The sequence below is a fragment of the Myxine glutinosa genome, chromosome 12, assembly GCF_964187855.1.
Source record: "Myxine glutinosa chromosome 12, kmMyxGlut1.1, whole genome shotgun sequence".
Taxonomy (NCBI): domain Eukaryota; kingdom Metazoa; phylum Chordata; class Myxini; order Myxiniformes; family Myxinidae; genus Myxine; species Myxine glutinosa.
Genome location: NC_136272.1, coordinates 8,121,206 through 8,147,460, shown reverse-complemented (window position 1 = coordinate 8,147,460; position 26,255 = coordinate 8,121,206). Strand labels below are relative to the sequence as shown.

General features: G+C 45.8%; 2 protein-coding genes across 3 annotated transcripts in view; one reads left to right on the top strand and one right to left on the bottom strand.

The window, feature by feature from the left end:
- The window catches only part of LOC137438259 (ankyrin repeat and MYND domain-containing protein 2), an 821,307-nt gene that overhangs the window by 102,221 nt on the left and 692,831 nt on the right, over positions 1 to 26,255 (bottom strand). The window lies entirely within an intron of this gene.
- On the top strand, positions 10,870 to 19,196 carry LOC137437279 (5'-AMP-activated protein kinase catalytic subunit alpha-1-like). Its single transcript, XM_078766329.1, has 4 exons — positions 10,870 to 11,072; positions 14,234 to 14,347; positions 14,510 to 14,565; positions 18,889 to 19,196. Exons 1-4 carry the CDS (start codon positions 10,890 to 10,892, stop codon positions 18,890 to 18,892), a joined length of 357 nt encoding a protein of 118 aa, XP_078622455.1. The 5' UTR covers positions 10,870 to 10,889; the 3' UTR covers positions 18,893 to 19,196.

Below are 26,255 nucleotides of genomic sequence, written 5' to 3'. Positions count from 1 at the left end.
AGGAAGGTGGGCACTTAATCACGGTCTTATAGTAGCCCCGACAGACCACAGACAAACAGGACAAGACTGACTCACACAGGGATTGATGGCAAGGAAGGGCAGGTAGTCGATGGACAGCACAAGGTGCACCTTGGCTCAGGGACAGGATCCACACGGTCCGGTCCAGATATGCGGGGAGGTATCGTCGCGCTGGAGGTGGCGTCTGGTTCTCTTCAAGCTGGGGGCGCGTCTCACGTCACCTCCGGTAAGTGGCTGCGTATATCCAGCGGGGAGTGACACGCCCTCGGCTCGTTAGCTCCGCCCCAGATGGAATCGGCCCGCCGCTTCTTATTGGGTGCGGGGGGGTTACCGGGCTCCGCCCTTGACGAGGAGCTGACAGTCAGCCCCTTCGTGGTAACCCCGTCGGAGCACATGGGCAATGGCGGCTAACCAAGCCGGAGTGAGGACGCACACTCCCCGCGCGCTGTTGTTGTAGTTGTTGTTGTTGTTGTAGTTTCATGAGGAAGATGGGAGGAGGTATGGGGAGGTCCTAAACTCACTACTGGTGCCATACAATCACATTCTGGTGCAACGAAGAGTCAGAATTAATGGAAACGAGTCCTTAACTGACATAGACTAAGAATAACTAGCAAGATGTCCTATAGTTGTCTACGTGAGATGCGGTGAACCTGGGCACGACATTTAATGGGGGAAAAAGGGGAAGGTCGGGGCTACAGAGTGTTGTTTACAGACAATGGGACTAGGGAATGGGGGATTGGGGATAGTTGGGGAGTATTGGGGAAATAGGGGAATATTTACAAGCGGATATGGATGGAGGCCAAATCCCATATCCGCAACAATATATATATATATATATATATATATATATATATATATATATATATATATATATGTATATATATATATATATATATATATATATATATATATATATATATATATATATATATATTTTTTTTTTTGTATGCAACATCGAGGCTCGTGTAAGAGCTAACATTAATGACCAAAAAAAACAAACGGACACGTCAGACATAATAAAGGGAGCGGGAGACAAGATGGGGAGAGAGGTGGAAGCACACAAGTAGAACATTTGAGAGCAGAGACATTGGGAGATCTGTGGGAGGGAGAGGGCTTGGGGGGAGGAGGCATGGGAAGGGGGGTGGGGTGGGAGAGGTAAAAACCACATGGACACCGCGAGGATTTCCAGGAAAGAAGTCGGTATTTCAGAAAAGTGGATCTGGGGTGAATTAATGGGGGTATAAAACATCAAGGTTTTGGGTGGGGGAAGACAAGATATGGTGGTGAACAGCTGTTTTAAAGACCTGGAGGTTGAAGTGGGATTGAAGAGAGTGAGGGAGTTTGTTCCAGATGTGGGAGAAAAGAGGAATGAAAGGGCGAAGGTGAATCGAGAGTCTTGATTTTGGCAGTTTAACCATAAGAGGGTTGCTGACAGATCTTGTGCGACTTGTAGGAATAGTTGGGGTACAGAGCACAGACAGGGCTGGTGGGAGGGAGGGTATACGCCAGAGAGGAGTCTGTAGAAGACGGAAAGACCACCAACCTGCCTGCGGTGAGTGACTGAAAGGCCCTCAGAATCAGCTTCATCGCGGGAGATTCCAATGATTCTGAAAGCTTTGGTTTCAACAGCGTGAAGCCGAGCTAGGTGTGAGGCAGGAGCACCGGCCCAGAAGGGAGAGCAGTATTCCATTGAGTTGCGGATGAAAGCCTTGTATGTGGTGAGGAGCTCAGGTGTGCCACGGAAAGACTTCGCACGACGGAGGATGCCCAGTTGGCGACTGGTTTTGGAAGCCAGCTTGGAAATGTGGTTTTCCCAGGAAAGATCATGGCAGATTGTGAGACCCAAGAGCTTGAGTGACAGAACTTCTTGGAGAGGATTGTTGCGAAAGTAGATGGGAGGGTTGTCCAGATGGTCTTTTTGGAGAGACATAGTGAGAGTGTTGGGCTAGCGGCTAGGGTGCCAGCTTAGGATCCTAGGATCCTGGGTTCGAATCCCGGTCGATCGCTGAATTAACGCCAGGGGGGTTCACTCAGCCTGTCATCCTTCCAAAGTTCGGCTAATTGAGTACCAGTTCACTGGTAATTCCCTGCTTGTCGTAAAAGGCGACAAAAAGGGTTGGCGTCAGGAAGGGCATCCGGCCGTAAAACATTGCTTCAAAAAGGGGACCAAAAAACAACAAGAACCACGGTGCCCGAAAAAGGCCAACCCCCGCCTTCCGGGGAAAAATGGCCTCTAAACGGTGGTTTATAGTGAGTGTGAGATTTGTCAGGATTGAAAGACTTGTTCCACTTGTTTGACCAGTCTGTGATTTTGTCCAGGTCTGCAGAGAGTGAGGGTGAGGAGGCTGCAGACTGCTGATCTGAGGGATGAGGTATGGAGTGGCAGAGAGTGGAGTCATCAGCAAAGAGATAGAAAGGATTTTCAACAGAGTTGGAGAGATGATTGATGAAGACCAGAAAAAGCACAGGTCCCAGAACACTGCCTTGGGGAACTCCAGCCTGAACAGGGAGGGGAAATGAGAGAAATCCATTCAGGGCCACACGTTGACTACAACCAGAGAGGAAGTCCGCAAGCCATGCGTGGAGATTTCCATGGATACCAGAGGAGGAGAGTTTTGTGAGCAGAGCGGGGTGCCAGACCGTATCGAAGGCACATGATATGTCAAGGGAGACAGCTCTAATTTCCTGTTTGACATTGAGGACCTCCATCCATTGTTGAGACAGCAGAAGCAGCATGTCCAGAGTGGAGTGACCTGGTCTGAATCCAATTTGATGATCAGAGATCAAGCCATTGGAGAAGAAGAAGGATTTGATATCCGAAGCAATGATGGATTCCATGACTTTGCTGATCATTGGGAGCAGGCTGATTGGTCTGTCGTTGCAAGGATTTGTTTTTGCACCTTTTTGTGTAAAGCGGAAATGTTTGCTGATTTCCAAGATGCTGGCAGATGACCTTGAGCAAAAGAGAGGGTGAAAAGAACAGAGAGAGGGTGTGAAAGAGCGGCAGAGCAGGATTTTACGACCCGTGGGCTGATGCCGTCTGGTCCAGTTGCAGAATCAGAGTCAAGTTTCATTCTGTTCTCATTCCAGTTCCAGTTCTCATTCGTTTGGAGGTCTCGCGAGATCTCGGAGACGGTGGGAGGGATTTTCGAAGCTCCACACGGTCTCCACGTTTTTCGAAGTTAAGTCTGTTCACAATTGTATTTTGTCGAAACTGTATTTATCTTTCGGTGTGTGAAGTTATTGTGTGCAACTTTGGTTGTTTCTCGGTGTTTATCTTTCATAAATTGATCGTCTGTTTGCCGTGTCGCGAGCAAGGCCTTTGCCGCGTCGCGAACGATTTGAAATCGAAGTTAAGTGATTGTTCCCATTTGTATTTTCGTTAAAACTGTATTTATTTATGGTGTTGTACGTATATTGTGTCCCGACGAAGATTTTTCGGTGCAAATCTTTCATACCTGTATTGAAAATCGTGTTAATTCGTGTCGTGTCTTGAGGCCTTGTACAGTGTGCACTGTACAACCTTGAGGCTTTGTTTTTCTCTCAGCGGTCCGTCGTTTGTGATCCAATAACTTTCGTTCTCTGTATTCCCAGGCTTTTCACCCATAGCCTACTTCCTTGTGTAAATCTCAACTCAAAAAAAAAAAAAAAAAAAAAAAAAAAATTTCCCTTCTCTGTTCTCATTCGTTTATTCATTCTTATTCGTTCGTTCGTTCTTCGACCACGTGTTTCTCCCCCATTTCCCCAGATAGTTTTCACTCATTAACCTTCAATGTTTACACTTTCCCCTCAAGTTATGTATTCCGTCATATTTTATAACACCTTTTTCTTCTTCTTCTTCTTTAAAAGGCTGCTTTCGACTTGCTCACTAAATCAATTCATCCCAAAAAAAATATCCATCTCCTATAGTGCCTTTTTTCTACATTCCCTAAACTCTCCTGCACTCCATCCTCCATCCAGCGTCCTTAAACGTATTTTTAACTCGAAGGTCACAAGAAACTCATTTTGCAATAAATGTTCGTTTCCCATAAATCGTACACTTTCAAAAATCCAATCTCACCCCTCCCCTCCAAATCTTCCCCATAACCCCTCCCCTCCAAATCTTCCCCATCACCCCTCCCCTCCAAATCTTCCCCATCACCCATCCCTTTCAAATCTCCCCCCTTGCCCCCTCCCTCCTAAACTACCCCCTCACCCCTCCCCGCCAAGACGCCCCTCGCCCCTCCCCTCCTAGACTCCTGCCTCACCCCTCCCCTCCAAATCTCCCCCATATCCCATCCCTTTCAAATCCCTCCCCTTGTCCCTTCCCTCCCAAACTCCCCCCTCACCCCTCCCCTTCAAATCTCCCCACCCTCATTGCTTCTCAATTTCCCCCCTCTCACTCCCCCTCCTCAAAGCGTCCTCCCCGCTTCTTCCCCCTTCAAACTCTCACCTCCATCTCCCCCAACCTTCTGCCTCGCTCTTCCCCCTCCTCAAATAACACCTCATTGTGGCTCACCCAATCACCATCAAACCTTTTGTCCGCCCCATCCTTCCCTTTCTCCGAGCTATTCTGAAATCTCTGACACACCTTCAACAGCTCTCCCTACCTCTTCCACCTCTTCCACATCTTACCCTACCCCTCCTCCCCCCCTGTTCTGTATCTGATGCTCCCCCTTCCTCTTCATTAACGGTATGGACCTCAAACATCCGGGGCCTTCGTTCAAACTTAACTGATCTCTCCATACAGGTTGCTTCTGTCAAACCAGACGTGATCTGCTTAACAGAAACTTTCCTCCTTTATGATGTCTCTGATTCCATAGTATCTCTCCCGGGCTACTCCCTCCTCCGGTATGATAGACCTGAGCCTCGTCCTGGAGGCGGGGTTGCTATCTTTATCAAAAACTCTCTTCCTCACTCGCCCTGCACTGCACTCTCTCCACCTCACCCCCAGGAATACCTCTGGCTACGGCTTCCCCTTCGCTCCCACCTCTTGTTCATATGTGTGTTGTACCGTCCACCAAACAGTGATGACTCCATCTACATCTCGCTGTCTGATGATATGGACCAACTTCTATCTACTCATCCCAACTCTCTCTTCCTCATATGTGGTGATTTCAACTGTCATCATGCCAGTTGGCTGGGTGTGGGTACCTCTCTCACCAGCCATGGCTCCTCAGCAAAGGACTTCTGCGACTCACTGGGACTGACACAATCTGTCAATTTCCCGACCCGGATCTCAGTCAACGGAACATCTTCTCTTCTGGACTTGGTTATGACTAACTTCCCTGAAAATGTCTGCTGCTCTTCTTCTGCTCCGATCGGATCATCTGATCATGTCCTTGTTAAAGTGGACATCTCTCTGACCATCCTCAGGGAGCCTGCTCAGCGTCGACGAGTCTGGCATTTCACTCAGGCCAACTGGCACGGTCTTCAAGCAGCCATCAATCATCTGGACTGGTCTCCCATCTCTACCACCTCTGACATCAACTCATCCTGGGAATTCTTCCAAACTAAATTGCTCTCTCTCATGCACAGATTTATCCCATCTCGTCTTCAGTTGTCATACCCTTCCTCCCGTCCATGGTACACGGAATCTTGTGGTGAGGCTGTTGCCCAGAAACAACTTGCCTTCGTCTCCTGGAAAGCAAATCCAACGGAAGGAAATCTCATTTCCTTTCACAAAGCCCGAAACAAGTGTGTGTCCACCCTCAGGAGAGCCAGGAAACAATATCTCTCCGTTCTCAAGACCGAACTCTCTTATCTGTCTCCCTCTTCCAAATCCTGGTGGCGTCTGGTCAAATCCGTTTCTGGTGTTTGTTCCCCCTCCATCCCCTCCCTTACCTCAAACGGCTTCACAGCTGACTCCGCACGTGAAAAAGCTGAATGCCTCAACTCTGTGTTTGCCTCTAAATCTTGTGTCCCAAACCCATCCCTCTCTGTACCCACCATACCCAGTCGTACCCTGCTGCTCCTGGACTCCGTGTCCTTTCCTCCTGACAAGGTGGAAAAGTTTCTGTCAACCCTCGACTCTGATTCTGCAACTGGACCCGACGGCATCAGCCCACGGGTCCTAAAATCCTGCTCTGCTGCTCTATCTCACCCTCTCTCTGTTCTCTTCACCCTCTCTTTTGCTCAAGGTCAACTGCCATCTGCTTGGAAATCAGCCAACATCACCGCTTTGCACAAAAAAGGTGCAAAAACAGATCCTAGCAACTACAGACCAATCAGCCTTCTCCCAATTATCAGCAAAGTCATGGAATCCATCATTGCTTCGGATATGAAATCTTTCCTCTTCTCCAATGGCTTGATCTCTGATCATCAATTTGGTTTCAGACCAGGTCACTCTACTCTGGACATGCTGCTTCTGCTGTCTCAACAATGGATGGAGGTCCTCAATGCCAAACAGGAAATTAGAGCTGTCTCCCTCGACATATCACGTGCCTTTGACACGGTCTGGCACCCCGCTCTGCTCACCAAACTCTCCTCCTTTGGTATCCATGGAAATCTCCACGCATGGCTGGCGGACTTCCTCTCTAGTCGGCGTCAACGTGTGGCCCTGAATGGGTTTCTCTCATCTCCTCTTCCTGTTCAGGCTGGAGTTCCCCAAGGCAGTGTTCTGGGCCCCGTGCTTTTTCTGGTCTTCATCAATGATCTCTCTGACTCCCTCGAAAATCCTCTCTATCTCTTTGCTGATGACTCCACTCTCTGCCGCTCCAGTCCTCTTCCCTCAGATCGGCAGTCTGCTGCCTCCTCACTCTCTGAAGACCTGGACAAAATCACAGACTGGTCAAACAAGTGGAACATGTCTTTCAATCCTGACAAATCTCACACTCTTACTATGTCTCTCCGAAAAGATCGACTGGACAACCCTCCCATCTACTTTCTCAACAATCCTCTCCAAGAAGTTCTGTCGCTCAAGATTTTGGGTCTCACTATCTGCCATGATCTTTCTTGGGAAAACCACATTTCCAAGCTGGCCTCCAAAGCCAGTCGCGACTGGGCATCCTCCGTCGTGCGAAGTCCTTCCTCGGCACACCTGAGCTCCTCACCACATACAAGGCTTTCATCCGCAGCTCAATGGAATACTGTTCTCCCCTATGGGCCGGTGCTCCTGCCTCACACCTAGCTCGGCTTCACGCTGTTGAAACCAAAGCTTTCAGAATTATTGGAATCTCCCGCGATGAAGCTATCTCTGAGGGCCTTTCACTCACTCACCGCAGGCAGGTAGGTGGTCTTTCTGTCTTCTACCGACTCCTCTCTGGCCTTGCACCCCCAGCTCTCTCTGTGCTCTGTCCCCCAAATATTCCTACAGGTCGCACAAGATCTGCCAGCAACCCTCTGATGGTTAAACTGCCGAAATCTCGGCTCTCTGCTCACCTTCACTCTTTCATTCCTCTTTTCTCCCGCCTCTGGAACAAACTCCCTCACTCCCTTCAATCCCACTCCTCCCTCCAGGTCTTTAAAACAGCTGTTCACCACCATCTCTTATCTTCCCCCATCCAAAACCTTGATCTTTTCTACCCCCGCTAATTCACCCCAGATCCACCTTGTTTGAAATTCCAACTTCTTTCCTGGAAGTCCTGGCAGTGTCCATATGTTTTATACCTCTCCCACCGCCCCCTTCCCATGCCCCACCCCCCCAAAGCCCTCGCCCTCTCTCAGATCTCTCGATGTCTCCATGTCTCTCGGTCCCTGCTCTCAAATGTTGTGTTTGTGTCCTTCCCCCTCTCTCCCCATCTTGTCTACCGCTCCCGATGGTATATGTTTTATGTGTCGGTTTGTCTTTCTGTGTGATTAATGTTCGCTCTTTCACGAGCCTCGATCTTGTATACAAAAAAAAGAAAAGAAAAGAAAAGAAAAAAAAAAAAGAAAAAAAAAAGGGGATTGACAGAAACTCTCCACCTTGTCAGGAGAGAAGGACACATAGTTCAGGAGCAGCTGGGTATGACTGGGTAAGTGGGTACAGAGAGCGATGGGTTTGACCAGACACCACCAGGATTTGGAGGAGGGAGACAGGTTTGAGAGTTCAGTCTTGAGAGTGGAGAGATATTGCTTCTTGACTCTCCTGAGGGTAGACACACACTTGTTCTGAGCTTTGTGGAAGTAACGGAGATTGCCTTCCGTTGGATTTGCCTTCCATGAGGAGAAGGCAAGTTGTTTCTGGGCAACTGCCTCACCACAAGTTTCAGTGTGCCATGGACAGGAGGAAGGGTGGAAGGCAGAGCGAGGAAGAAGGTTGGAGGAGATGGAGGTATGAGTTGGAAGGGCGAGGAAGCGGAGAGGACGCTTTGAGGAGGAGGGGTGAGAGGGGAGAATTGGAGAAAAAAGGAGGTGGGGAGATTTGAAGGGGAGGGGGGAAGGGTGAGTTTTGAAATGGAGGGGTTAGGGGTAAATTTAGTAGGGGAGGAGTGAGGGGGCTTTGGGAGGGGAGGGGGTGAGGGAGGAGTTTAGGAGGGGAGGAGAGAGGGGGTAGTTAAGGAGAGGAGGGGCAAGGGGGGAGATTTGAAAGGGATGGGTGAGAAGGGAGTTTAGGAGGGGAAGGATGAGTTTGGATTTTAGAAAGTGTTGGACGATTTATGGAAAACGAACATTTATTGCAAAATGAGTTTCTTGTGATTTTCAAATCAGAGATCCGTTTGAAAACGTTGGATGAGGGGTGGAATGCAGATGAGTTTTGTGAATGTTAGAAGGAAGAACTGTAATAGATTGGATTTTTATTTGAAATGAAGAGATTTGGTGAGCAAATCGAAAACAACCTTTTAAAGAAGAAGAAGAAAAATGTGTTATAAAATACAACAGAATATAACACTTCACGGGAAAGTTTAAACATTTTAAAACTAAACAGTGAAAACTTTCTGGGGAAATTCCCTAAATGAGGGCATGAAGGATTGCTAAGGGGGATTAAGGAAATCCAGCACAGGTTCAGAAGCAGGAGCAGAATAATAGAAGATTGACAGCCAGAAGAGCAGAGAGCGAAGGAACAGGCAGGTGTATAAGCAAATGTGTTTGTACAGGAGGAGAGGTCTACTTTTTAAATTCTTCGTCAATATGTTTTTTTGAAGGTTAGGTGAAAGTGGATCAGAGGAAGAAGGATAAAGTTGAAGAAGTATGGTGAGAACTGGAATGGGAAAGGTGTCGGCTGGAGAGGATCGAGTTATGAAGGAAGGAGAGAAAAAAACGGGTGGGGCGAAACACGTGGTCAAAGAACGAACGAACACTGAAGAAGGAAATTACAATTTTTTAAAATTTAATTTAAGCCTTTAAACAAAGGGTAAGATGTTCGGGCAAAGGGTAAGATGTATAGGGTGAAAAAAGACTGGAAAAAACAGTGAGAGAACAAAAGTAAATGGACCACAACGACCGCCGAGAGGAGACAACAAAGCCTCGAGGCCTGGAAAACCAGGCCTGAAAAATGCAGCAGGAACCAACCGACGATTATACACAGGTATGCACGATTTCAACCGATATCTAACAAGAAACACACAGTAGGCACTCACACCATCAAATAAAAATACAGTTTTGACAGAAATACAAATGGCAAAAATTCTTAGCTTTGGTAGCGTGGAGAGCTTGGAAAAACACACGACCTCGCCGGCAAAACCGGAAGCGGAGGTCCCGATAGTTACATTAATATAGTTATAATTATAAGTTATAAGTAGTTATCGTTATAAGTTATATTAATATAACGATAGTTATCAGTTATATTAATATAACTATTGACAGAATGACAGCAAATTGCACAAAAAGGGCAAATAAAATAGCACATTTTTAGCAGACGTGGCACCGCCCGCAGCTCCCAATGCATGCAGGTGGGAAAGCAGGCCTTTGTTCGTCAATTGATGTACTTTTTAAAGGAAGGAAATAAATAAAATACACTCAAGAGGAGGGAGCAGGCGGTGTTGCATCTTTAATAAAAAAGGCATTTGTAATTTTAATTTAAAAAACGACATCCGCTGTGATAAAAAAACAATTACACCACTTACGACTGTATTGCCATAGTTTCCAAACATCGTACTTGCTTTTATGGCGTTATTTCGCGAGTGTCTATATAGGCCACACAGCCAGACGTAACAGTGGTGAACAAATGAGCCTTTATGTAATATGTAATACTATGTCGATTTCCCGCTCTGCTTTTTAAATACCAGAACTTTGACAATGTACTTTAATTCGTCCGTGAGAGGCCATTGTGGAAAATCGCATCATATAATGCATCAAATCATTTGAAGCTCCTAATTTGAAAACAATAGCAGCTGCAATAGTGATGTAAACAACGATTTGTAGATATGAAGACCAGACATTCGATGATGTGAGTGAGGAGAGTGAAAACATAAATTTTGAGCACTTAATTGTGCAGAAACTGTTGTGGCCTGTTCCAAAGAAAGGCGTTTTTGAGCAGGCTGAAAAAGCACAAGACCCCTGTGAGGGATAGGGGACTGACCAAGGATAAACGCCTGTTTTTGTTTAAATAACACAAGGCCGGTAATCGTCTTCAAAAAGGGTGTTTTAACACACGCAAACACCCAGTTTTCATTCGTGCACACACTTGGTGTTCAAGAAATGCGCATGCAGAGAATGGGTCCGTTAGGTTTCATGGTTTTGGAGTTATGGAGGAGACACACACAGACACACCACACTGCTTTTTATTATTATTATTATTATTATTATTATAGATAAACTCCTGATATTTATAGAGGATGTTTTTTTTTTTCTCTCTTCCTGGAATTTTATTTTCCTGCGTGCCCTTCTCATTAAACTTTGAATTTTTATTTTAACATGTTTTATCATCAAAGGTTTCACCTTTTTAATATATATATTGATTTCTGTTTATTCTTCAGCTTGACAACGTGCTTTGTGACGATGTGTGGATCGTAAAGGTCATTGACTTTGGCATGGCGAGAATTTGCACGCCAGGTGAAAAGCTTGATCCCGACCGTGGCACACTTGGTTACTTGGCACCAGAGTTCTTCAACATGGAGACATATGAAGGTCCCCCAGCCGACGTGTGGGCACTCGGCATTCTGTCCACACAATTATTTGTTGGATGGAAATTTGATGGACGTGATCTTTTTCAAGTGAGTATTGTTTATGATGGTGTGAAGATCATTATCACATAGACATGTGACCATCATTATAACATGCAAAGTTGCCTTTTGAACATAACTGCTCTAATTGTTGTTTTGAAAACATTTTTTGTTGTTGAAAGTGTTCGGTAACTTATCGGTTGAAAGAATGGAGGAAGTGCTGTGGATAGCTTGAAATAACTTGGCAGGAGGTAACAGAATGTGAATATTGTAGTGTCGATCCTGTAGTGAAGACCTCAAGGCGACGTATGACCAAACGAGCCTTAACGACGAGGCGCATACCCAAAAATATGGCGGTGCTATCTCTTTGGCACGCGCGGGAGAGATAACGAGTTCCCGACCTGAACGGACGGATGTGACAGGGGTTTAATCCGAAACCATGAACACAGAACACGACAAACAATTAAAAATGCAACACAGATGAATTTAATGAAATAAAGCAAAGAATAAAAATGAACATTGAGGTAAATTGAATATTTCCTAATGTGAGACGTCTCCACTCAGACATGAAAACAGACAGGGGAATGATTAAATAAAATAAAATAAAATCCCCCCTTTTGGCCGACACTCAGCTCTAGCTTCGACGAGCACTTTGGTGGAGTCAGTCGACGAGAAGACCGCACTTCGAAGTGCTCGAACAATGGCGCCGGTCAATCACGTGAGCACACAGAGCTGTGCAACAGGCAGCCAAATGTCTCAGCGCTTAATCCTGGGCCAGCCAGCACAACACGTTCCCCAGCTCCCCCGAAGAGCACCAAGTCGAACAACCTCCCCTCCTCCAATGTGTCAAAGGCTCCCCAAAGCTCCGAAAATGTTCTCTTCACAAAAAGCGCAGACGAGCCAGCCCCAAGAACCAGAGACAGCAGCATCCACCCACCACGAAACTCCGGACGAGAGAGAGAGAGAGAGAGAACAATGGTGATCCCTTCACTTTTCTACCTCCTTTCTCGATCGTTCCCTCTGACGAATCGTTCCCTCACTCCAATCACCAAGCGCAATTCAATCACCCCATCCTTCCTCAACCAATCCTCATTCGGGACCTGACCTCACGACCATTCTTGACTGCCCATCGAGAAAGTTTGGAGGCGGGGCTACCTGGCTGTGGCAGTGTGGCAATGTGCCGAATGCATGGCTGGCCGAGTGAATTTTATAAGAACAAAGGGAAAAAATCACAGGGACAATTGCACACTGGGGATTATTCTTCAGCCCTACCTAATTAGCATAGCTCCACCCCTCGTATGGCGACATATACGATCTTACCCGGACATCGCCTCTTACAATGCAAAGGGATACGGTGTACCTATTCTAAATCGGGGTACACACCGGGATCATTCATCCCAGCAAGCTGGGACTCAATTTGCCGACCTCGGAAGGATGACAGGCTGAGTCAATCCCCCTGGCGTTAATTCAGCGATCGACCAGGATTCAAACTCAGGATCCTCGGATCCCAAGCCTGCACCCCAACCGCTAAGCCGGGGTGGGAGGGGGGAGGGGAGGGGGAGGGGGAGGGCCAGTCAACAATGACGTTGCAGTTCTCATGGTCGGAGAGCAGCACAACAATCGCGACATCGTCCTGAATCTTCGCAACAGCACGAAGCGGATTTTGGAGACTCACCGATCCTGTGACGCCCTCCAGTACCGGCGTTGCCGGGCGGGGGAAGGGAGACCCGTACATTCCCAACCCGTACATTCGCCCTCTCGACTCAAGCTCACTCGGACAAAAGCCTCGCACAAATTACACCGTGAAGGCCCAATGGCCATGTCTATGCCACAAATCAAGTGCGTCAGCGAGTCGGGCGCACTGAATTGAAAATACAGTATATAGAACGCTCATACTCCGTGAAAAGTGAAGCTACAATATTTTTGAAAAATTTCATTGGTTGCTAGGAGACGGCAGCATGTAAAAACCGTTTGAATATTTGCAATACAGTTTGATCCAGAGGTAGGTGGTATGGTCTTGCTGGTTGGTGGACACGATATGTGTAAGGGAAATTATTTTGGTGTCCTGTATCTCGTCGTGCTAGTTGGTGAACACGGTACATTTAAGGGAAATGATTTTCTGTCATTCTTCTGAGTGGTTGCTTCTCCTTCCCCGTATTTTTGTTCATTTTATTGTTTTTTTCCACTCTCTTGAGTTGTGGGCCTTCCTTGAGTGGTATTACATTTATCATCATCATCATTGGAATGTCTGTTGTAAAGATACGGACATCAAGTCCGTATCTTGACGCAGAGAGCATCAAGCACCATCTTTTTATACCAGGCAACGGCAAGTCGGCAACGCACTAACGCAGACCTTGCTCGGACCCACCCACAGCAACCTCTCTCGGCCCCGCCCAAAGCTGCCTCGCTCGGCCCCGCCCACAGCGATCTCGCCCGGGCCCGCCCACAGCGACCTCGCTCGGTCCCGCCCACAGCGACCTTGCTCGGTCCCTCCCACAGCGGCATCACTCCGCCCTACACGGCACTATCGATATATTATTCGTACAATGCCAGGTACTTCTGCTCGCTGAAAACAAATCTGTGTGAAACATGCTAAATCATGCTAAATGCTAATCATGCAGAAGTACCCGGCAAAAACGCAATCGCTCTGAAGTATGTGCGAACGCGTAACTGAGTTAATGGCGGCAACGAACATCACGTGATCGCTCTGAGCGAATCAGCGCGCTGCTCTGCTTCCGGTCAGATTCCGGTCATAATATTTCGCGCTGAGATAAAAATATGGTAAAAACATATTATGAAATAAATTTTTAGGTCAGCCATGTTCGTCCCAGGCTCAATGGCCATGTCTGTGCCAAATATCAAGTACGTGAGCCTCTCCGTTTAGGAGTCTATCGGTAACATTACACACACACACACACACACACACACACACAGTGTTTTATATATATAGATAAACCAATAGACTTCATATTCATTGTTGAGTGAAGAGGGTTTGTTTTTTGGTTAACAAAGAAAACTTCTGTATTTTAAAGCATATTTTATTTCATGAATCAAAATGTATTTTATTCGTTCAGAGTGAAGTCTTGGTTATTGCATAAGAGATTGATTGTTTGGAAGATGCTTATGCTTATTTGGTAAATGCGAGTACAGTATTTGAGTGCGATGATGCTTTTGGATTCTGTCACGAATACATTTGTTTTGTTACTTCACAGGGAGATGTCAGCAATAGCTTCGTGTACAAACCACCACCATGTGCAGACAAGCAATTGACTTCCCTTTTGACCGGGATGCTTCGGGTCAATCCAAAAGAAAGACTCACGATGAAGGTGAGGGTTTGATACCGTTTTCGACGATTTGATTTGCATGAACAAGTATGTTCACACATGCTGGGGTTGCTGACCTGTTGCTGTGGAGCACAATACTGTTGTTCACTTGTGAAGGTGTTTCCTGATCGTGTTTATATTTGATTCCAACACATTGTTTTGCAGAAGATTTCAGAGCACGCGTGGTTTAAACAAAAAATTCCTTTTTACAAACTTGTAAGGTAAGCAGCCGCCCTTTTGCACTCTTTTAATATCTTCTGTTCGTATTGTTTCTCTGCAAGATGGAAGAGCAAATGATGTATAATGGAAGAGCATGTAAGAGCAAATGATAGAGAGCATGAACTGACAATAGGGCAGCAGGGAAAGTAATGGACAAAATAAACATAAACTTCCAGTTCTGGGTCTGAGTGCGCTAGACTTTGATCCTCTTTCCAGTTTATCAAAGCTAAGTTTTCAAATCGGATCCGTTGTGCCATCAACAGCGCCTTCACAAAGTATTCACACCCCTTGACTTTTTTTCACATTTCGTTGCATTATAGCCTGAAGCTGAGATTTTTTTTCTCATTGACCTGCACATAATACCCCATAATGTCAAAGTGGAATTTATTTTTCGAAATTTTTACATATTAATTAAAAATGAAAAGCTGAAATGTCTTGAGTAAATAAGTATTCAACCCCTTTGCTATGACACTCCAAATTGAGCTCATGTGCATGCAATTGCCGTTGATCTTCCTTGAGATGTATCCATAACTTTATTGGAGTCCAGCTGTGGCCAATTTAATTGGTTAGACATGATTTCGAAAGAAACACACCTTCTATACAAGGTCCCAGAGTTGGCAGTGCATGTTGGAACAGGAACTCCACCATGAAGTTCGAGGAACTGTCCGTAGAACTCTGAGATAGAATTGTGAGGAGGCATAGAACAAGAACGTAAAAGTCCTTGAGTGGCCCAGCCAAATCCTAGACTTGAATCCCATTGAGAATCTGTGGAAAGACCTGAAGATTGCTGTTCACCGATGCTCTCATCCAACTTGAAAGACCTTGAGCAAATCTGCAAGGAAGAATGGGAGCAAGTCCCCAAATCCAGATGTGAAAAGCTGTTACAGACATACCCAAGAAGACTCAAAGCTGTAATCGCTGCCAAAAGTGCTTATACGAGGGTATTAACTCAGGATACTCAATATGAATGTAAATTACATACCGTTGGACCCCGACATTCGCGGTTGATAAAATGCAACCTGCTTCTACATTTGCGGCCCTGTGTCCTGCATATTTGCGGTTTTTGGCGGATGCAGAAATTTTTTCCCACCCACCCACGGACTGACTTGGTACTAAGTTGATTATCCCTTTTCACCTACGGGTTAGGGATCCCAAGTTAATATTATTAGTATTTTCTGTTTCAGGAAAAGTCTGGTTCACAGAGATGATTGCAAATTCTCCGCATGGGGAGGAGTGGGAGGGGGGGGGGGGAAGCTTATAGATGCGATATGACATGGGGAGTTGGGTTGCTTGGTTTGTTACATAATTATTTTATTTATTTTTGATCGGGAACCGTGAGTGATTATTTAATTAGCCATCTATTGTTTCGTTTGAAGTCTCCTGATTCCTTTAGTCCGCACAAGATTAATGTGTAATATATGGGGTGTAAGTCTTGCGCCGATCAGCGAGACTGGTTCATAAAACGTAAGTGAAAATGAACTTTTGTTTTGAATCTAAAATAAAATGAAATTCTAACACTAGGCTGTGATACCAGTACATTTGAAATGATGCAATTTAAACTCAACATTTATATTCGTAAGATAATACAGAACACCGTATCATCCTTCAAGCCATTACAGTTAAAACGTTCAACTATTGCCGGGGTCATGACGGGCTTTGGGAATCAAGCAAGATCGAAGCACAAACTGTTCGTTTTCGATAAAGTAACATGACACTCACAGCAAAAGAGTAAGCCAAACTTTTGGAATTTTATTTGCAAGAATTTAATGAAAACTATAATCATGTGCATTAGTGTTCGTAAAAACGTTGACATTTTCTCTGATGAAAAAACATTTCCCACCAGCTTCGCGCACATCACTTCTGAAAGCAACTTCCACATGCCATGCGTAAAATCATGTCCACCACTCTTAAACCATTTCCCACCGGCTGTGCATGTCAAGGCTCTACCCTTTTGCCCCATTTCCCCCCGGGTCGGAATGAGCCCCTTCTTGAGTCGGATCAAGATATACAAGACATTTATTCAGATACAAGACCATATACCGTCACGTGAAAAAGTAAGTACACCCCATGTAAAGTTTTGACTTTTTCAACACATTTCAACATACAGCTATTTGATCTTCATTTCAACAATATTGATAGATAAAGGTGATATAATATAACAAATATCATGAAACATTTACATTTTGTAGTCCATTGTATAATTTAAATAAACATAAATGGAAATTTTGCATGTGGAAAAAGTAACTACACCCCTACATTTATCACTACTTCAAATACCTAAAATTAGAATCAGGTGCACCAGCTCAGGTGCAAATGATTAGAACATCGTTAGAGAGGATCTTGGAGGAACCTGTCTTATTTAAACCTCAGACATTTCGTTTGGTTTGCTCTTTGTTGTTGAAGTGTGCGGCGTCACCATGCCTAGATCAAAAGAGCTCTCTGAGGCCTTCAGAAAGAAGGTTATAGATGCCTACGAGTCTGGGAAGGGATTTAAAAAGATCTCCAAACAATTTGAAATCACTCATTCGACTGTCCGGAAGATCATCTACAAGTGGAGAAGATTCCAAACAACTGCCAACTTGTTCAGGCCAGGCCGCCCCAGCAAGTTCAGCCCGAGAGCAGACCGCAAGATGCTGAAAGAGTCTCGAAGAACCCCAGAATGTCATCACGGTACCTACAGGTAGCTCTTGCCACTGTTGATGTCAAAGTGCACGAGACTACCATTAGAATGAGGCTGCACAAATTTGATCTACATGGGAGGTATGCCAGGACACCTTTGCTGTCCAGAAAGAACATCAGGCCAAGAATAAAGTTTGCCAATGAACACCTCGGCAAAGACCAGCACTTCTGGAACAATGTGCTCTGGACAGATGAGTCGAAGGTAGAGCTATTTGGCCACAGTACCAGAAGACATGTTTGGCGAAAACCAAAGACAGCATTTAACCACAAGAAGCTGATACCAACTGTAAAGCATGGTGGTGGAAATATTATGGTTTGGGGCAGCTTTGCTGCATCAGGGCCCGGGCAGCTCACCATCATATAATCCACTATGAATTCTTCATTGTACCAGAGGGTGCTTGAGGATAATGTGAGGCCATCTGTCGGAAGGTTGAAGCTCAACCGAAGGTGGACCTTACAACATGACAATGACCTTAAACATACCAGTAAATCCACCAAGGAATGGCTGAAGAGAAAGAAATGGAGGGTTCTGGAACGGCCTAGTCAAAGCCCGGATCTAAATCCCATCGAGATGTTGTGGGGGGATTTGAAACGAGCTGTGCATGCAAGAAACCCCTCAGACATCGCACAGCTGAAAGAATTCTGCATGGAGGAGAAGGCAAAAATTTCTCCCAGTCGATGTCAGAGACTGGTAGACAGTTATAAGAAACGCCTACTTGAGGTTGTTTCTGCCAAAGGGGACAATACCACCTATTTAGAGCCAAGGGTGTACTTACTTTTTCCACATGCAAAATTTGCATTTATGTTTATTTAAATTCTACAATGGACTACAAAATGTTAATGTTTCATGATATTTGTTATATTATATCACCTTTATCTGTCAATATTGTTGAAATTAAGATCAAATAGCTGTATGTTGAAATATGTTGAAAAAGTCAAAACTTTACATGGGGTGTACTTACTTTTTCACGTGACTGTACATGGCACCATGGTTCGCATTGGTTTCAGCTCCATACAGCCGAACACCAATGACGACCCTGAATTTTAATTTGCATTCACTTTTATACATTTTCAGAGAACAGAGAGACCTTCATAATATTCATGGAATCAAAAACATATCCTTTGTTTACTGCTTTGTAGGCAGAGAGATTGCGCAAGATCGAATAAGCTTTGTCAACAATCTCGCAAATTCCGACATTTAGACGCGAGTTAAATGGGACACAGTTGTCTTGAGATTCCGGTGAACTCTTCCACATGCACATAACAGTTCTAAAAGCATCTTCCACTTGTCACGCATAAAACAGTTGTTTGTGCGCATGAACCATCCCCCACCATGCCAATCGACATTTGCGTTTTTTCACGAAACAAGTTTTCAATTCCATTCGCAGTTTGCTTCGACATTCCCAGCTTTTGTGGGCATATTCGAGATTTTTGATTTTCCCCGATGAATCACGAACAGTCGGGAACCTATCCCCCTTTTTCCATCCATTTTAAATTCAGGCTGTAATGCAACAAAAAGTGAAAAAGTCAAGGGGTGAATACTTTCTGAAGGCACTGTATCTTTTCATCTTGGTTGTGTTTTTATGTAATTTTTACTGTTTTTAACCTTAACTCATTGTGGTGTTTTGTCCCTGGTGTTTGTCTAGCTAACTCACCTGAGATGACCTGAGATGATGGTGAGCAGCCACCCTCCAGAGGTGCGAAAAGAGCAGGAGGACCTAAAAGACACCCAGGGACACAGAAGACCCCAAGGACCCAGAAGACTGCAAAGACTCGACAGACTCCAAGGACCCAAAAGGCCAAAAAGATCCGGAGATTTTCGCTCTTTCACGAGCCTCGATTTTGAATACAAAAATATATATTTTCAAAAATAATTAAAACGAGAACTGCCACTTTACAACTGCTGGCAGTGATGACCGGTTTACTCCGCCTTCCCACTTTCATACCAGCCCGCTTTTGATACGACCCCACTTTCATTGGACATGCTTTGACACAACCCCCTTGGATAAAACCCCAACACACACACACACACACACACACACACACACACACACACACACACACATCAATACTTTCTACTTCCAACTCCACAATGCTGTTACATACTGCGCTCGTCGAATCGCAGCAAGGCACAGTCGATGTAGATGTACATGATTGATGTGTAGAACAACGACATGATGTCGAAGGGATGTAGATGTACATGTACCGCTCGCTTTGCATCATCATAAACACACTGAATCTGAGTATAGTTACAAAGGAGAGACTTCTCTTAAATCTTTCAAGTTTTAAAGCTTAATCAATGAGATAATAGGTGGCACCATGATATCGATGGGGAGCAATTTAAGTGACAAAACTTACCTCTCGTACTGCTTCTAATATCTTCTTGGATGTGTTGATGATTCTGATCATTAGTAAAATAAGTTGGGTTGCAGTGAAAAAGAGAACTTGACTACTTGAGTGATATTTTAAAACTGACTTTATTTCCCACATATATACTGGTAAAAGTGTCCCAAAAAGTAATACATCTAAAGTAATATGCCTGGCACCTTGTTGTCTAGGTTCAGGCTTGGTCAAATACATGCGATTTTTTTTTTTTTTGTATACTGAATCGAGGCTCGTGAAAGAGCTAACATTTACTTCACAAACAAATCAACCAGACAAACAAAATATATAAAAAGAGGGAGCGGAAGATAAGATGGGGAGAGAAGGGGAAGCACACAAACACAACATTTGAGAGCAGGGAGATGTGTGGGAGGGAGAGGGCTTGGGGGGTGGGGGGGGAGGCGTGGGAAGGGGGGGGGGGAGAAGTATAAAACACAAGGACACCAAGGACTTCGAGGACAGAAGTTGGGATTTCAAAAAAGTGGAATTGGGGTGACATTAGCGGGGGTATAAAAGATCAAGGTTTTGGATGGGGGAAGATAAGCGATGGGGGTGAACAGCTGTTTTAAAGACCTGGAGGGTGGAGTGGGATTGAAGAGAGTGAGGGAGTTTGTTCCAGAGGCGGGAGAAAAGAGGAATGAAGGAGTGAAGGTGAGCAGAGAGTCTTGATTTTGGCAGTTTAACCATAAGAGGGTTGCAGGCAGATCTTGTGCGACCTGTAGGAATATTTGCGGGACAGAGCCCAGAGAGAGCTGGGGGGGGCAAGGCCAGAGAGGAGTCGGTAGAAGACAGAAAGACCACCAACCTGCCTGTGGTGAGTGAGTGAGAGGCCCTTGGAGTTAGCTTCATTGCGGGAGATTCCAATGATTCCGAACGCTTTGGTTTCAACAGTGTGAAGACTAGCTAGGTGTGAGGCAGGAGCACCAGCCCAGAGGGGAGAGCAGTATTCCAGTGAGCTGCGGATGAAAGCCTTGTATGTGGCGAGGAGCTCAGGTGTGCCAGGGGAGGACTTCGCACGACGGAGGATGCCCAGTCGGCGACTGGCTTTGGAGGCCAGATTTGAAATGTGGTTTTCCCAGGAAAGATCATGGCAGATAGTGAGACCCAAAAGCTTGAGTGACAGAACTTCTTGGAGAGGATTATTCAGAAAGTGGATGGGAGGGTTGTCCAGTCGGTCTTTTCGGAGAGACATCTTAAGAGTGTGAGATTTGTCAGGATTGAAAGACATGTTCCACTTGTTTGCCCAGTCAGTGATTTTGTCCAGGTCTGCAGAGAGTGAGGAGGCTGCAGACTGCCGATCTGAGGGATGAAGAATGGAGCGACAGAGAGTAGAGTCATCAGCAAAGAGATAGAGAGGATTTTCAAGAGAGTCAGAGAGATCGTTGATGAAGACCAGAAAAAGCACAGAGCCCAGAACACTGCCTTGGGGAACTCCAGCCTGGACAGGAAGAGGAGATGAGAGAAACCCATTCAGGGCCACACGTTGACTACGACTAGAGAGGAAGTCCGCCAGCCATGCGTGGAGATTTCCAAGGATACCAAAAGAGGAGAGTTTGGTGAGCAGAGCGGGGTGCCAGACCGTATCGAAGGCACGTGATATGTCAAGGGAGACAGCTCTAATTTCCTGTTTGGCATTGAGGACCTCCATCCATTGTTGAGAAAGCAGAAGCAGCATGTCCAGAGTAGAGTGACCAGGTCTGATACCAAATTGATGATCAGAGATCAAGCCATTGGAGAAGAGGAAAGATTTCATATCTGAAGCAATGATGGATTTCATGACTTTGCTGATAATTGGGAGAAGGCTGATTGGTCTGTAGTTGCTGGGATCTGTTTTTGCACCTTTTTTGTGCAAAGCGGTGATGTTGGCAGATTTCCAAGCAGATGGCAGATGACCTTGAGCAAAAGAGAGGGTGAAGAGAACAGAGAGAGGGAGTGAAAAAGCAGAAGAACAGGATTTTAGGACCCGTGGGCTGATGCCGTCATATCCAGTTGCAGAATCAGAGTCGAGGGTTGACAGAAACTGTTCCACCTTGTCAGGAGGAAAGGACACAGAGTCCAGGAGCAGCTGGGTACGACTGGGTACGGTGGGTACAGAGAGGGATGGGTTTGGGACACAAGATTTAGAGGCAAACACAGAGTTGAGGCATTCAGCTTTTTCACGTGCGGAGTCAGCCGTGTGGCCGTTTGAGGTGAGGGAGGGGATGGAGGGGGAACAAACACCAGAAACAGATTTGACCAGCTGCCACCAGGATTTGGAAGAGGGAGACAGATAAGAGAGTTCGGTCCTGAGAACGGAGAGATATTGTTTCCTGGCTCTCCTGAGGGTGGACACACTTGTTTTGGGCTTTGTGAAAGGAAATAAGATTTCCTTCCGTTGGATTTGCTTTCCAGGAGACGAAAGCAAGTTGTTTCTGGGCAATAGCCTCACCACAAGATTCCGTGTCCCATGGACGGGAGGAAGGGTATGACAACTGAAGACGAGATGGGATAAATCTGTGCATGAGAGAGAGCAATTTACTTTGGGAGAATTCCCAGGATTAGTTGATGTCAGAGGCAGTAGAGATGGGAGACCAGTCCAGATGATTGATGGCTGCTTGAAGACTGTGCCAGTTGGCCTGAGTGAAATGCCAGACTCGTCGACGCTGAGGAGGCTCTCTGAGAATGGTCAGAGAGATGTCCACTTTAACAAGCACATGATCAGATGAGCCGATTGGATCAGAAGAAGAGCAGCAGACATTTTCAGGGAAGTTAGACATAACCAAGTCCAGAAGAGAAGATGCTCCGTTGACTGAGATCCGGGTCTGGAAATTGACAGATTGTGTCAGTCTCAGTGAGTCACAGAAGTCCTTTGCTGAAGAGCCATGGCTGGTGAGAGAGGTACCCACACCCAGCCAACTGGCATGGTGACAATTGAAATCACCACATATGAGGAAGAGAGAGTTGGGATGGGTAGATAGAAGTTGGTCCATATTATCAGACAGCGAGATGTAGATGGAGTCGTCACTGTTTGGTGGACGGTACAACACACACATGAACAAAAGGTGGAATTGTGAGTAAATTATATTGATAATTGTGAGTAAATTACAAAGCCACAGAATCAAGAGATAAATTTGACATTTTCTCAGAGTTCTGTCCAGTTCAATGGGGGGGGGGGGGGGCATTCGGGGGTGTCTGGCAGGCACACCCCACCACTGAAAATGTCTGGCAGTGGTCATTCATGATACCTTGGACTATACCGAACTATTTCCTGTAGGTTTCACCGGGTTAACTCACAGAGATGATCGAGCTCAATTTTGGGGGTGGGGGCATTTGGGGGCAATTGGACATGCACATGGACCATTGTTATATACATGAAAATTGGTTAACTTTCCAGCTAGGCTGACCCCCTTGGGCTCTCGGTCTCTAAGGATAAACCCCAGTGTGTAATTGCCCTGTGATTTCCCCCTTCATTGTTATTGCATCAAAAGGGGCCACCATAACAACAACCCTAATCGCTGACAGCATTACCAGACATGCAGATCGGCAAAGGAGCCCCGCCCAGCTGAACACTCCTGAAAGACGACTAGACGCTGCCCCTTCCACCCCCCCCCCCCCCCCGACGACTCGTAACAGGGAGGCCACGCCCCGGCCTTCGTGATTGAGTAGCGCACGATGATTGCACAGTGTGACATCAGTCCAGTGTGCAATATTCGAGAACTGGAGAAAAAAAGACACCTTTCGCCATTTTGGCTGTCTTGGTGCTGGTGTTTGTTGGAGGCGGTCGCTTGGTTGTTTTGCGTGGGAGGACGATGGGCTCTTGTCTGTGTGCGCTGGAGTGATCATCGGAGCCATGTTAACACGGAAGGATTGTGCGTGCTTGCCTCACGCCGGTGGCTGGCTACAGGCACGATTCCGCGCGATCTTGTGCGTTTCCCGCGCAGTGGTTTGAGACGAAGACCAGCAAGCCTTTCCAGCCATTTTGGGACACAAAGCTAAATGCTGGCATTATAGAAAAGGCCATTATTTATTTTATTTTGCTTTTGTTTCCCCTTGTTTGTATATGAGTCTGATGGAGACGTCTCAATTTAGGAGGTAGTTTTTTACCTCAACACTTTTATTGCCTTTGCATTCATTTTCATTAAATCATCGTTGGTCGAATTTTACTTTACTTGTCTTGTTTTGTTTCTGTGTTTGTGGGTCGAGTCATTAAACCTGTCGGCCGTCCGATCAGGTAAGACTTGGAACCTTCCCGCACGCACCAGAAATTATCCCGCCAGGTTCGAAATATGCCTTGGAGTTGGAGCTCGTTTCGGTTATTCGATCTGAGGCTGGTCTTCATCGGCCACGGACAGGACAATATTTTCCCACATTCCACGTTACACATTTAAAAATCCGAGGGTACCTAAAACTGAGATCAACATTTTCTATGATAAGTGTCGAAGTTTTAGAGTTATTTTGGGGGACGTTTGCACCATATTCATGGATTATGAAGTTTATGTGCACTGGTAATCTCTCAGGTATTGAGGACGTTTCCAAATGAGATATGCGTTCGTCAGATTGTAGCACAGCTGAATCGTCGTGATGTTGACATTGATCCTCATCGCGAAGACGTTGCAGAAATAAGAGGCAGTTGTCATCCTTTTCTGCTTATTGGAGGTTGGTTCTTTCCAGACTTCGTGCAGTCTACTCGGTGCCATCTCTGAGTAGGTATCTATGATGACCCAGTTGCTGCGATCTGTTGGGTACGTGATAGTGACATCACTAGTTTATGTGCGCGGTCGGTGGGTTTCACTCTGACCCACTGGTCCACTGCAAATTAAGGTAACTTCGCTCTCGACCGCTTGTCTGTTTATTCCTTCATTTTCTGTCGCTTTGGGATAGACTTTTCTGTCCCTTCTAGTTACGCCCTATCATTAGCTCCGTGGGCATCTTTCCGGTCAACGACTGAGCCGAAGAGTGATACGAGCGCAACAGAGTATGGATAGCCTGATTGAATGTCTGTCTATCAGCCAGACTTGCTTTGATGCTCTCTTCGACGACTCTGTTGAACTTCACCTCACCGTTGCTCTGCAGATTACACGGTGTAGTTCAGCCATGTTCGATGCCATTGCCCTTGAGGTATTGGGAGAATTCCTCAGATGTAAATTGAGGTCCGTTGTCTGTCGTAATGGAATCAGGAAGTCCCCATCCCATAAACATCTTGTCCAGAATGCTGATAATGGACAAAGTTGTTGTCAAGCTCTTGTGGCCTCGCTCTCAGGCCATTTGCTGTGAAGCTCATGGATTACGACTAAGTACTTCTGGTTGTGAGGTGCAACTCGTACCCCAACAAAGATGTCCAACTGCAGCTGTTGCCACGGTTTCTCTAGACATAAAGTAGCCTGAAGAGGAGTAGTACATGGATCTGCTTTCTCGCTGAGGACGCATGCTTCGCAATTCTTCACCAACTGTTCGATTCGTGTGTCAATACCCACCTTTCTGTTTCCCGGGATGTCCTTCGTGAGCGAGATGCATCATGCACTGCTGCAGTTATTTTGGGATCATCGGGTGCTGCGGGTGGGACAACCTTCATCAAATGCGGAGAGCTCATGTTGAATCCTGTCGTAGGGTTGAAGCACCTTTGTGATTTGTTGAGGCCAGTCCATTTGGAGAAAACTGCACGCTCTTTGGACCTTATCCCAGACATTGATGTTTTTGATGTCGTGAACAAACTTTCGTACATGGTTGAAGGTTGTGATCAAGTTTCATTGAAATCGTGTGTGTAGTTTCAGAGAAGAGAGCAAATACCAATTTGGGTGGGTCAAAAATCCCCCGGGGACCCCCACAATGAGCGCAGATTTTGATGTAGTCAATTCACGTTTGTTAGGTATCAGACACGAAGCTTGTGGCCAGGTTTCATTCACATTGTGTGTGTAGTTTTGCAGGAGAGACAAATACCTATTTGGGGGTGGGGGGAGAGAGAACCCCCCCCCCCCCTTAAGACTCCCTTAATGAGCGCAGATTATGATGTGGTCATACACCTTCCTCTGGCATCACATATAATCTTATGACCAAGTTTCATCGAAATCGTGTGTTTGGTACAAGTGATAATCATTGAAGTGTTTACAGACTCATTCACTCACTCACTGACTGGGTGACCTACCTGCGGACCAGACTGAAGTCCGGGTGAGCTAATAATACACTTGCTTGTCCGTCCGTCTGTGTGTGACATTGCGTAACACCCATTGCTTGTTAATTATATTTTAAATCATAATTAATGGCTCGCCTGACTCCACCCACAATTTCAACCTGAAAAATATCACATGGCCACCATGTTTGTGCTATGCTTAGTGAAAGGCATCTTCAGAGGTGTCATATTCACAATCGCCATGCTCTCTGTAAGTTTTCCGTTTTTTACAAAATGAGCAAAGTCACCATTAAAAGGATCATCAAATATCCAAAGATTGGGGCTGATATGTGTCCCAAGCCAGATGAAGATCACGGTCCGTATCAGCCTCAGCGAACCAGGCAGGGCTCTGTCGTCCATACACCGCCCAAATAACTGGCATTCCCTCAAGCAGGGCTTCTACCGTGGACCTTATGTGGGTTAATACTATTATTTCCGACTATTTTGTCTTAAAAAAACTCGAACAAGGACCATAAAACCCAACTC